Here is a 12,438-nt window from a genome sequence, read left to right on the forward strand (position 1 = left end):
AAAGGATAAAATGTTGGTATAAAAAATGGGGTCAAAAAGATGCCACGCTACCCTCATTGTCCCATAACAGTCTACCTCTCAGTTCAATGCGTATGAAGTCGGTGGTGCCCAGGTTCTCCAGGAAGACGCCATAGGTGGAGGAGGTCTTGAAGTAGAAGGAGATGTCAGCACTAGTCTCTCCCTTGAAGGAGGGGAAGTGGAGGTAGGAGGCAGGGCTAGTGAATGACGCTGCGTTCCAGTAGTTACCTGGAAGGGAGAGTAGGGTGTCCATGCATCAGACATATAGGGAGTAGCTGTCCGTGTGTCTGTCTCTCTGTTTATCTTTCTATTCATATAGAATGGACCGATACTAGTATCTGTCCAGTACCAGGTTAGAGTCAGACAGACAGATATATTGATTGATTGATAGATAGATAAAGTGACACATAATAGCGACAGAGAGAAAGCCTGAGAAATACAGATAGAGAGAGGGATAAATAGATGGATAGATATAGCACTCACGGTCCCCCTGGCATCTGAGGGGCCCCACAGTGACTTTAGCCTCAGATCCGGCCCTCGCCGTGTCCCCCACCACCACCTGGCTGACCGGCAAGTGATCCTTGTACACCAGCAGACCTGCATCTTCCCTCCTGGAGGAAGAGAGGAAATATGTTGGGGGGGGTTAGAAAAGTGCCAGAGGATCTGCACCTCCACCCAGTAGCGGGGAAAGGGTGGATTTAAAACCAGTTGAGTTTGGAGCAGCATGTGTTCGCCTTCCATCCGAACAAAGCTGGGAACAAAGCTTTACGATGCTGAGTAGGGCAACTGAGTCCGTCCGCACCGTGATGGATCTCCGAGGTGATGAGAGTCTGAATAGGATGATGGTCAGCACAGGAGATCTTACTCCGATCTGACTGTCCGGTCAGGTCTGGTCAGACTCTGCTGCCACAAATGTGCTGCATCTGATCACTTAAATTAGTTTAATATCAATATCCCCCTACCGTCCTTCCGGCCTCCATATCCATTACCAGGAAGCGACAGGCTTCATTGAAATGCGCCCAACCAGCGAACCAGTGAACCCTGCCTAAATCTCCACATAAGAGTAATTGATGTAATTTTTATTTTCTTATTCTTCATTTAAATTAATTCTTCATTTTTAAAAAAACAAAGACTTTCCCTGGAGGAAGGTTAGAGGGCTAGGAAGAAAGTGTGTGTGCTCGGCACTGTGCGTAATGCTGCCCACTAGAGCTTCCAAGTCTTGTCTATGACGCTTTGAACGTGAAACTCATGCATATCAACTACGAACACAACATGCAAATGACCTTTTTTTATTCGACATATATATTTCCTCCTTTCTTCCTTATCTCATTCCGAACCTATGGTGAAACTAAGCAGCCTTGCTGCCCACTAAGAAATAAAATCAGATGTGAAAACATTTGATCAATGATTGACTGAGGGACTGATGAAATGTCATTTGTTTTGTTTGTGGCTTGGGGGTTTTGTCTTGACTGAAACATTATTATGCGCGTGCGTGTAAGCAGTCGCACGCGTAAGCAGTCGCACGCATGCACGTATCCAGGACAGCCCTCCCTGCTGAAAATATGCACACACGCTTCCACCTGCATCTTGGCAGCCTAATGTGCAGTGTTTGCATGCATTAATATTTCACCGGATGTGGTACGCCCTTCCAGTACTTCTCGTCTATTTAACGCAAACTGTAATATGGGTTTTGAACATGGCTTCCACTCACCACTGCCGCTGGTCCGCATCGCAGTTGCAGTAGTGCTTGGGGTTGGTGCAGTTGCGCTCAATGCCGCACGCACACTTCTGTATCCCGGGTCCAGAGCCGCCCCAGTAGAATTGTTTCTCCTTGGCTCGTCCCACCCACCAGGTGAAGGGGGCCCCTTCTGGGGCCAGACAAACAAAACCCAAGGCTCAGTGTTAAGGTTTAAGAAATCCGGTACGTTTGAGAATGAAAGATCCTTTAAGTTAATGTGGCCACAGACTACACCACTTTCAACATCCGGACACTCGCTGGGGTAGTTCGCGCCACACAATCCTTTTTCTTACATTTTTTTTTGTTTTGCAGACTCTAGCACACGGTGATTACACACAATATGTCCTAGACTGAAGTAGCTTTAGTTGTGTTGAAAACTGTTGTTTCATACATGTAGGAAACAAACTAAAATGAATAGATCTAAAATCAAAAGACAGGCAGCCGGCACGCACTGCTGTATGGAGGAGAAACAAACAAAAAAAAAGACCATTTTTCTTTTTCCATACAAGTAAGATACTTGGGGAACGATTTATTTAAATCTTTCTGTATGAGATTATATTGTATGTTGCTATACTATTATCACAACATCTACATACAGAGCGGCACGCAAGTGCGGTGGGGGGTGCTGTGATGTGCGCACAGCGGGGTGCAGATCACGGGCGCCCCGACGGGGCGTCTCCTCCCAGCGATCTGCAGCCCACTGTGCTACTTCATTTGCCCAGAGCAGCAAAATACCTAGAACCGGAGCTGGGTTTGCCTTTTCATTTTTTTGAGCACCTGCCCCTTTTAAAGTTTCTGTACGGGACTGTAGAGGGGGAATCTGGAGTAGTTTCTCAACAGTGCTGAGCGGAGAGGGCGAGAGCCTCTGCCCTCTCCACCTTTCTCTGCTCCAGTTTCAGAACACGGTTAACTGCACTTACACCATTTCAATGCTCAGATTTTTCCTGGTGGATACATTTTTTTTTTTTTTTACCGAATCGAAGATGATTAATTATTAGATGCAAAATGACACATTTGAGAGGCAATATGTACCCTGTGTATATATATATATATATATATATATATATATACACTGTATTGTCATATTTTTCTATATTTATATTATGGTCAGCTTGGGTTTCCATTGACAGAAGACACGAACAAGTCGCCTTTATTTTGTTTCACCACAACAGGAAACTACTACCTTGGTGAAGTAGTAGTACTTGAGTTTTCCCCCATTGCATACTGGGAAATTCTTACAGAATACCCCAGGACACTACAACATACTCTATATTGTTATTTTTATATATTAATATTTATAATATATAGTGAAATATGTTTTACTCTACTGCACGAAAGGGGATATTAATTATATTTATAGATAGGTAAAGGAAAGGAAACTAGACCATTGTTCAGTAAAATGGTCTGGATTGACCTGGAACGTATTGTTAGGAGGAAAACAGGTGATAAGATACTTATACTAGTGATTGGAGCGGTTTTTGATCCTAATGATGAAATTTCATTCATCACCCCAACACCAAAGCCAAAACCTTTTAGCCCTTTTTGACTAAAATTACACAATTACAGTACGACTATAAATACCGGGAGTAAAAATCTGTGGTAAAAGTCACATTCCAACATTTTAGGAGGTATTGTGGTCGTAGATCATATGCTGAAAGGAAAGCTTGGTTATATGTAACAAGATTAATATGTAAAATAAACACGTTTATCTTCAAGGCACTGACACCCAAAATAAAGACTTGCAGCATTTTAATAGACATGTAGGGGGGAGGGGTAGACTATGATAAATGACGATGTGAAGGAATACAGGGAAAGAGAAAGGAGGAGGGTTTGCACATTTGTCTCCTGGGTTATCTTTCTGCCCAAAGCCTTATTAATGATTTATAGATGGGCTGTATGGTAGAGAGACCCAGACTGATCCTGGGGCCAATATGAGAGTGCGCAAACAGACCCACACGCACACACAGAACCACACACACACATACATGCACATACGCCCATGCAACCGCACATCGACACACTCCAAATGCTCAACGGATAAAAACAAGGGGCCTAATAGGAGGTTCCTAGGCTTAAATAGCTTCCTCATTTAGTTCTAATACCTTGGTGGAAGGGCTGGTGATAAGACTATTGAAAATTGACTTCTCATTTAGAAAAGAAAAGTCCTTAAATCCAGCCACCAATGCACTGTGAGAACTCCTACAATGTAGGACATGCCAACAGCTTCCGATTGGTTAGGAATCTACAGAAGGAAACCTGGTTCATAACACTTCATATTACTTATATTTACCGGGACGGTAGAGTTGTCTGTACAATGCGCCACAACAAAATCTACCCTTTGTGCCACCGACCCTAATAGAATAGAAAGCAGGAGTTTTGCTTAAGGGTTTGTGGGGCTTGATCCAACACAACACAACAGAGTCCAGAAGAAATTCTTACCTGGGGAGTTGAGGAGACGCGACATGCGGCATGCGTAGGTGATGTGCTGCTCACAGTAGTCTGCACTGCTGGTGATGGCAAACGCCTGAGAGAACAGGGACAGACACGGAAAGGTAAGGAAGCTGAGAAAGGCCAAAAAGATGGGCAGTCATTAGAGAAATCACAAAGTTTTGTGCTTTTTTTCCAAGTAGAAATTCTTAGGTAGCTACTGTGTTCAGTCTAGGACATATTGTGTGTAATCACCGGGTGCGTTGCATTGACATTTCACTGCATATATGTGACGAATAAACCTCTTGAATCTTGAATCTTGAATTTATTTATTGGTTTCTAAGTCCATAGTCCAAGTCCTCTTGTCTGATTGAAATGACAATAATGGTAATAATTCTGACTGGTTTCAACTTATAGAGAACTCCATATAGTTTCATATAGAGGCTTTGACATTTTGTTTGAAGGTGCCCTATAACAGGAGGCAAAGTAACTACTACTGAAATATTCTCAGAAAGAATAAAACAAAATGTTGGGTTGAACAAGGACGAAATTCACAACAAAAAAACATCCTTCTCAATCACTTCAGGTGGTCTATTTCAACTCCTGCAGAAACAGAAAATGTGAATATCTCACTGTGGTGGACCAAGGGGTCGTTGCCAAGCCGCTGCTGCAGATAGGCGGTGCAGTCTCCCATCCCGGATCCCCAGCAGCTAGGGCCACCTAGCTGCTGGGGATCAGCCTAATCAGCAGAGGGACTCCACTGAGTCGCCTGATCCCCAAAAACAGGAAGGTATAACTGTGTGTGTGTGTGTGTGTCCCCGCAGTAGGATGGGCATGTAGGCGACCCAGCTGAGGGACACAAACCAGCAAGGACAGCTGGAGAAACCCGGATATCCTGGAACGATATATATATACTATATATGGGCCTGCGAGCCCGGAGTTCAAAAGACTTATTAATAAACACGCCAACCAGCGCTGTTTCGCCTCCGCCTGCCTCCTCTTCCTTATTCCCTGGCTCCTTCCACTCCTGACAGGCGAGGCCCAGTTGGCGGCACATGCTCTACCGCCCGGGCAGTGGATGAGCTACGCTGTTGTCCGGAGGGCGGTGATGGAACGGTTCAGGAGGACACCTGAGGTGCCACCGTCTGCGTCTCCAGTCACTTTAGTATGAAACCACGGGCCGGCCGTTCCTGTACGCCCAGCAACTCCTGGACGCGGCCCAGCAGTGGCTCAGACCAGAGGAGCGCCCCCCGGACCAGATTATTGAGGCGGTGGCCACTGAACAGTTCATGAACCATCTCCCGGCCCACGCCACTAGCTGGGTAAAATGCCACCGTCCAGCCTCCCTCCAAGCCGCCATAGCCCTCATGGAGGACCATGCGGAGGCCTACGCCCACACTAGAGAGCCTAAAGCACCAGACCAGAGAGGGGCCCACTGAGGGACCTGCGCCAGGACGCGGTACCAGCACCGCGGACCTAGCGGCCATCACCAGCCTCCCTTCCGGAACCCCAGGGAGGGAGACCACCCCCTACCCCGATCTACCCTCCCGAGCCTTCCTGCGCGGCGCGGCCTCGGGACCACCGAGAGATGGGCAGGCGCCTGGGCAGGTATGCCGGTGATGCGGGAAACCGGACCACGACTACCAGGACTGCCCAATGATTGAGGTCGGCCAGGTGGTTCGGGTCTCCGGTCCGCCGGATCCCTCCCCCAGTCGAGAAGGGACCTACCGTGTGCCAGTAAGGTTACAAGGGGGTAGACATCAGGCTTTGCTGGACTCAGCAATATAATTCAGCAACACCTGGTTCGACCCGGGGCTTTGGTAGATGCATCTTGGGTGGATATTTGTTGTGTGCATGGGGATATTCACACTTATCCGATAGTGCGGCTCGAAATTTGCTACAAGGGAGAAAAGCATATGGTAAATGCTGCAGTTAGTTCCCACCTGTCGCACCCCCTGATTTGGGGTACAAATTGGCCAGGTTTCGATGTTCTAATGAAAGAAACGCGCGCTCACATTCTGTAGGAATATGTGAGTGTTGAGTGGCGCACGGTCTCCAAAGCAGAGGAGGGGGAGCCCCAGGTGGGAACTTTCCTCTGGAACAATCGTGGGACGATACACTTTGCGGGGCCTTTGAGCAGGTAGATAAAATCAATGGCGTGGTAGTCCGTCCAGAAGCTGCGCTCAGTCACCGGTATTTTGCGGTAATTAGGGATAGATTATATAGAGTGAACCATGACGCTCAGTCAGGAGAAGAAGTAACTCAATTGTTGGTCCCTAAAAGCCGTCGGGATTTAGTCTTCCAGGTGGCTCATTATAACCCGATGGCCGGTCACCTAGGACATGAAAAAACACTTGGTCAGGCATCTGGGCGGACATGCGGCGGCGCTGTGCTGCCTGTCCCAGGTGTTAGCGGGTGAATCCACCAGCTATTCCCACAGCACCGTTGAGCCCCCTCTCCTTAGTCGAGACTCCTTTCGAGAGAATCGCTATGGATCTCATCGGGCCATTAGACCGTAATGTTCGGGGCTATCGATGCATGTTAGTCCTAGTGGATTACGCGACCCGATACCCAGGAGCAGTGCCGTTGCGCAGTATTACGGCCAAAAATGTGGTGCAGGCCCTGTTTCAGGTCATCTCCCGGGTCGGGATTCCCAAGGAAATCCTGACCGACCAGGGCACTTAGTTTATGTCACGCACACTGCGCAAACTGTATGGGTTACTAGGCGTCCGCTCAATTCACACTAGTGTTTATCACCCACAGACGGATGGCCTGGTCAAGTGCTTCAACAGAACGTTGAAAAACATCATCCGAAAGTTCGTCCACGATGACAGCCGAAATTGGGACAGATGGCTGAACCACCTGTTGTTCGCGGTGCGGGAGGTATCCCAGTCCTCCACGGGATTTTCCCCCTTTGAGCTACTGGTCGGCAGGAGACCTTGTGGGGTGCTCGACCTGATGAAACTGAAAACTGGCAGGAAGGTCCCAGCACCAGTAAAAACGAGGTCCAGTATGTCCTGGACCTGAGAGCAAAGCTACACGCCTTAGGGCAGGAATCACGGGAGAACTTGCTCCAGGCCCAGAAACGTCAGCGCCGTCTATACGACAGGGGGGCTCGATTAAGACAATTCTCAGCGGGAGACAAGATGTTAGTACTACTCTCTACGTCCAGCTCGAAATTACTGGCAAAGAGGCAAGGGCCCTTCAAGGTCACACGACGCGTGGGGGAGTTCAATTATGAGGTCAAACGCACAGATGGGGGGGGGGTCTGCCCAAATTTACCACCTAAACCTCCTACAATGGAGGGAAGGCGTGCCCGTGGCACTGGCCACAGCGACAATTGAGAGGGATGAGTTGGGGCCGGAGGTTCCAAAGCCGGCAGATCACACTGCAGCCCTGTTAAGTGACCATCTCTCTCCTGGCCAGAGCGCAGACGTCGCGTACCACTTGGGGGGGGGGCCTGCTCCGACTGCAGGTGGATAAGACCGCCGCAGTCGCGAACAAGCCTAGACCTAAGAGTAAGAAGGAGGTAAAGCAGTTTTTGGGGCTGGCCGGATACTATAGGAGGTTTGTGCCGGAATTTGGGGCACTGTCCAGCCCCTTGACTGACTTGACTTGAAAAGGTACTCCAGATCCTGTCCAGTGGTCAGAGCAGTGCCAGCAGGCATTTGTTAAATTAAAGGCAGCTCTCTGTGGGGAGCCTGTACAGCATACCCCTAACTTTGCTCTTACTTTCTGTCTGCAGACGGACGCATAGGACAAGGGACTTAGAGCCGTTCTGTCCCAGGAGGTCGAGGGTGTGGACCGACTGGCGCTGTACCTCAGCCGCAAGCTGGTAGAGCGGGAGACAAGATACAGCACCGTAGAAAAAGAAAAAGAGTGTTTAGCAATAAAGTGGGCGGTCAACACCCTCCGCTATTACCTCCTGGGTAAGGCCTTCACCCTCTGTTCCGACCACGCCCACTACAATGGCTCCACCGCATGAAAGACACCAACGCACGGATCACCCGCTGGTATCTGGCCCTACAACCCTTCAACTTCCGGGTGATCCACAGGCCGGTTGCCCAGATGGTTGTAGCGGACTTCCTCTCCCGCTCCGGGAGGGGGGGAGTCGGTTGTCGGCCGGACAGCGCCCGGCCTAAGTGCTACAGTTGGGGTATGTAGTGGACCAATGGGGCATGGCCAAGCCGCCGCTGCACACAGGCGGTGCAGTCTCCCATCCCGGGGCCACTCAGTTGCTTGGGATCAGCCTAATCCGCGGAGGGACTCCGCTGATTCGCCTGATCCCCTAAAACAGGAAGGTATAACTGTGTGTGTCCCCGTAGTAGGATGGGCGTGTAGGCGACCCAGCAGGAGTGACACGAACCAGCACGGACAACTGGAGATACCCGGATATCCCGGAACTATATATATATATATATATATATATATATATATATATATATATATATATATATATGGGCCTGCAACCCGGGTTCAAAAGACTTATTAATAAACCCGCCAACTGGTGCTGTTTCCCCTCCGCCTGCCTCATCTTGCTCATTCCCTGGCCCTGAGTCCAGAACGATCGTTTACACTCACGTTATTGACTCGCAAGTTGACAATGTACTGTACCTGTTCCGCTGTCATGTTATAATCCAACTGCAGCACAGCTTTCCCCTCCTGGTCAGCGCTAGTCACCGACGTCTGAGGGGAAAGGTTGTTCTTGGCGGCGGTCCAAACCCTGTCTTCTGCAAAGGACACAGAATACTGTTTTACAATACTTGTCCACATGTGTACAGACCAAAAGAAAATGTCAACTTCAAACAAACAATGAAAATACATTTAAGTTGAGTTGTTGGGTCAACTTACAAAAAAATAAATGCTTAAAATATTGAAATGTAAATTTGAGATTGAGAAAACACCCAAAATGTCAATATTTTAATTAATTAAAGGTTATCTAATTAATTTAAAAAATTAAAAATTAAAAATAATATTTTTGGTGAAGTTAACCTTTAGCAGCCAAAGACCAGGACCTCTTGATGGATAGAGAAATAGAGCAGGGACCCCCTAGATTTTATTGAAATAAAATATTGTGTTGCATTTGAAACCTGGCCTTATTAACCTATTTATATACTCAGTTATGATGCTTATGGGTTAGGGTTAGGGTTATATTTTAGATTTATTTCCGCAGCCGAAATAAGAAGAAGAGTAGACCAGGCACAGAGCGTGTGACTGCTCTGTGTGAAATTCACATATTTCTTCTTCTTCTCTTTCTTTCAGCTGCTCCCGTTAGGGGTCGCCACAGCGGACCATCTGCCTCCAATACCTTCTGTTCTGCGCATTTTCCTCCATTACACCAACCGCCTGCATGTCCTCCCTCACCACATCCATAAACCTTCTCTTTGGCCTTCCTCTTTTCCTCTTGCCTGGCTCTAGCTCTAGCTCTAGCTCTAGCTCTATCCTCAGCATCCTTCTCCCAATGTAACTCTCATCTCTCCACCATCTCAATCTCGGCTCTCTCACTTTCCCACCAAACTGTCCAACCTGAGCTGTCCCTCTAATGTACTCATTCTTAACCCTGTCCATCCTTGTCACTCCCAATGAAAATCTCAACATCCTCAACTCTGCCACCTCCAGTTCAGCCACCTGCCTTGTTGTCAGTGCCACCACCTCCAACCGTACAACATGGCTGGTATCACTACCGTCCTGTAGACCTTCCCCTTCACTCTTGCTGGAACCCTTCTGTCACAGATCACTTCGGACACTGTTCTCCACCCACTCCACCCTCCCTGTACTCTCTTCTTCACCTCTCTCCCGCACTCTCCGCTGCTTTGGCTGGTCGACCCGAAGTACTTACACCCATCCGCCTTCTCCACCTCCACTACTTGCATTCTCAGCTTTTCGCCATCCTCCTTCCCATTGAGGCATTGTATTCTGTCTTACACCTGCTGACTTTCATTCCTCTTCTCTCTGATGCATGCCTCCACTTCTCCAGGCTCTCCTCAACCTGCTCCCTACTCTCGCTACAGATCACAATGTCATCCGCGAACATCATAGTTCCCGAAGAATCCTGCCTGATTTCATCTGTTAACCTGTCCATCACCATTGCAAACAAGAAAGGGCTCAGAGCTGATCCTTTATGCAATCCCACCTCCACATTAAATGCCTTCGTCACGCCTACTGCACACATTACTACTGTCTGACTGCCCTCATACATATCCTGTCCCACTCTTACGTACTTCTCTGCAACCCCCGACTTCTTCATGCAATACCACACTTCCTCTCTCGGCACCCTATCATATGCTTTCTCTAAATCCACAAAGACGCAGTGCAACTCCCTCTCTACTTTTCCATCAGCATTCTTAAACCAAACAATGCATCTGTAGTACTCTTTCCTGGCAATAAAGCATACTGCTGCTCGCTGATCCCCACCTCTCCTCTTAACCTAGCCTCCACAACCCTTTCCCATAGCTTCATGCTGTGGCTGATCAACTTTATTCCCCTGTATTATTCCCCCCTCTCCCTTTCCAGGATGGTGTTAAACAGTCTCGTTACGAACGTCACTGCCATCTCACCTAAACATTTCCATGTTTCCCCAGGTATGTCATCTGGGCCAACTGCCTTTCCACTCTTCATCTTCTTTAATGCTGTTCTCACCTCATCCTTGCTAATTTGCTGCACTTCTTGATCCACTATCCCCACTATTTCTTCATTCATCAAGTCCTCAAAAAACTCCTTCCACCTTCTCAACACACTCTCCTCACTAGTCAGCACATTTCCATCATTATCCTTCATCACCCTAACCTGCTGTACATCCTTCTCAGCTTGGTCCCTTTGTCTTGCCAATCGGTACAAGTCCTTTTCTCCTGCTTACTGTCCAACCTCTCATACAACTCGGCGTATGCCTTTTCTTTTGCCATTGCCACTTTTCTCTTCGCCTTGCACCGCATCAGCTTGTACACCTGTCTACTTTCTTCATCTCTATGACCATCCCATTTCTTCTTCGCCAACCTCTTCTGCTCTATGCTCTCCTGTACTTCCTCGTTCCACCACCTCCTTGTCTTCCTTCCTCTTCCCGCATAATACGGCGAGTACCTTCTTGGCCGTCTCCCTCACCACTTCTGCAGTTGTTTCCCAGTCATCTGGTAACCGTTCATTCCCACCTACTGCCTGTCTTACCTCTTCCCTAAATTGCATGCAACACTCCTCCTTTTTCAACTTCCACCATTTTATCTTTGGTTCTTCCTCTTCTTGGCCTGCAGAGTCATCCTACAGACCATCATCCAAGGCTGCCTAGCAACACACTCCCCTACCATCACTTTGCAGTCACTAATCTCTTTCAGATTGCTCCTCCTGCATAAGATGTAGTCCACCTGTGTGCACCTTCCTCCACTCTTGTATGTCACCCTGTGTTCCTCCCTCTTCTTGAAATACGTATTCACGACAGCCAATTCCATCCTTTTGGCAAAATTCACCACCATCTCTCCTTTCACATTCCTCTTCTTGACACCATAGCTACCCATCACCTTGTCATTACCTACGTTTCTGATCCTTTTGCCAACATGCCCATTGAGATCTACTCTAACGACCACTCTCTTTCACTTGGGAACACTCTCTACTACTACGTCCAACTCACTAAAGAATTCTTCTTTCTCTTCACCTTTTTCTAGTTTTCACAAATAGAATAAAGGTTTCACTAATCTCAAATAGGGTTTGCTGTTTAAGCTTTTTATTATAATCTAGTTCAGGTTTGACTACTAATAAGTACAGTAATTGTTTTATTGAGACCTTGTCTTAAATGGCCTGTGTGTAGAAAGTGAAATCCACATGTTCTCTGTTTTCACAAAAAAAATAAAATTTTCATGAATCTGAAATAAGGTTTTAAATGCTTTTTATTATCAATACAATAATACAAACTATTTACCATGTGTTTTTATTGAAGTTCAGCCATGCAGAAGTTATGTCTTTCATAGACACATTACGTTTCTGAAAATTCTGACGTTTTTTAACGTTTCTCTAAAGTCTGCGGTTTTTGAATGCACTATAACGTCAGAAGCTGCAACTCGGCTCACTTTCAACTGATTATTACTAAAATGAAACAACACAGCTGTTCTAGTGTTAATACAGTAGTTGGAGTTTACTCAATGTGATTTATTTCTAGATCTATCTATCTATCTATCTATCTATCTATCTATCTATCTATCTATCTATCTATCTATCTATCATCCATCGATCTATAAACAGTATATCTATATAGATCGATATCGATCTAG

At 47.1% G+C, this 12,438-nt stretch overlaps 1 protein-coding gene across 1 annotated transcript in view; it reads right to left on the reverse strand.

The window, feature by feature from the left end:
* The window catches only part of cntnap2b (contactin associated protein 2b), a gene marked incomplete at both ends in the record, with an annotated part of 47,690 nt that overhangs the window by 15,578 nt on the left and 19,674 nt on the right, over positions 1-12,438 (reverse strand). Inside the window, 5 exons of the mRNA XM_080011221.1 lie at positions 76-246; positions 502-629; positions 1,730-1,886; positions 4,196-4,280; positions 8,798-8,913. Of these exons, the coding sequence (XP_079867347.1) occupies positions 76-246; positions 502-629; positions 1,730-1,886; positions 4,196-4,280; positions 8,798-8,913 (657 nt within the window). The remainder of the gene's footprint in view (positions 1-75; positions 247-501; positions 630-1,729; positions 1,887-4,195; positions 4,281-8,797; positions 8,914-12,438) is intronic.

Source organism: Zeus faber, assembly GCF_960531495.2.
Source record: "Zeus faber genome assembly, chromosome: 12".
NCBI classification, from domain to species: Eukaryota; Metazoa; Chordata; class Actinopteri; order Zeiformes; family Zeidae; genus Zeus; species Zeus faber.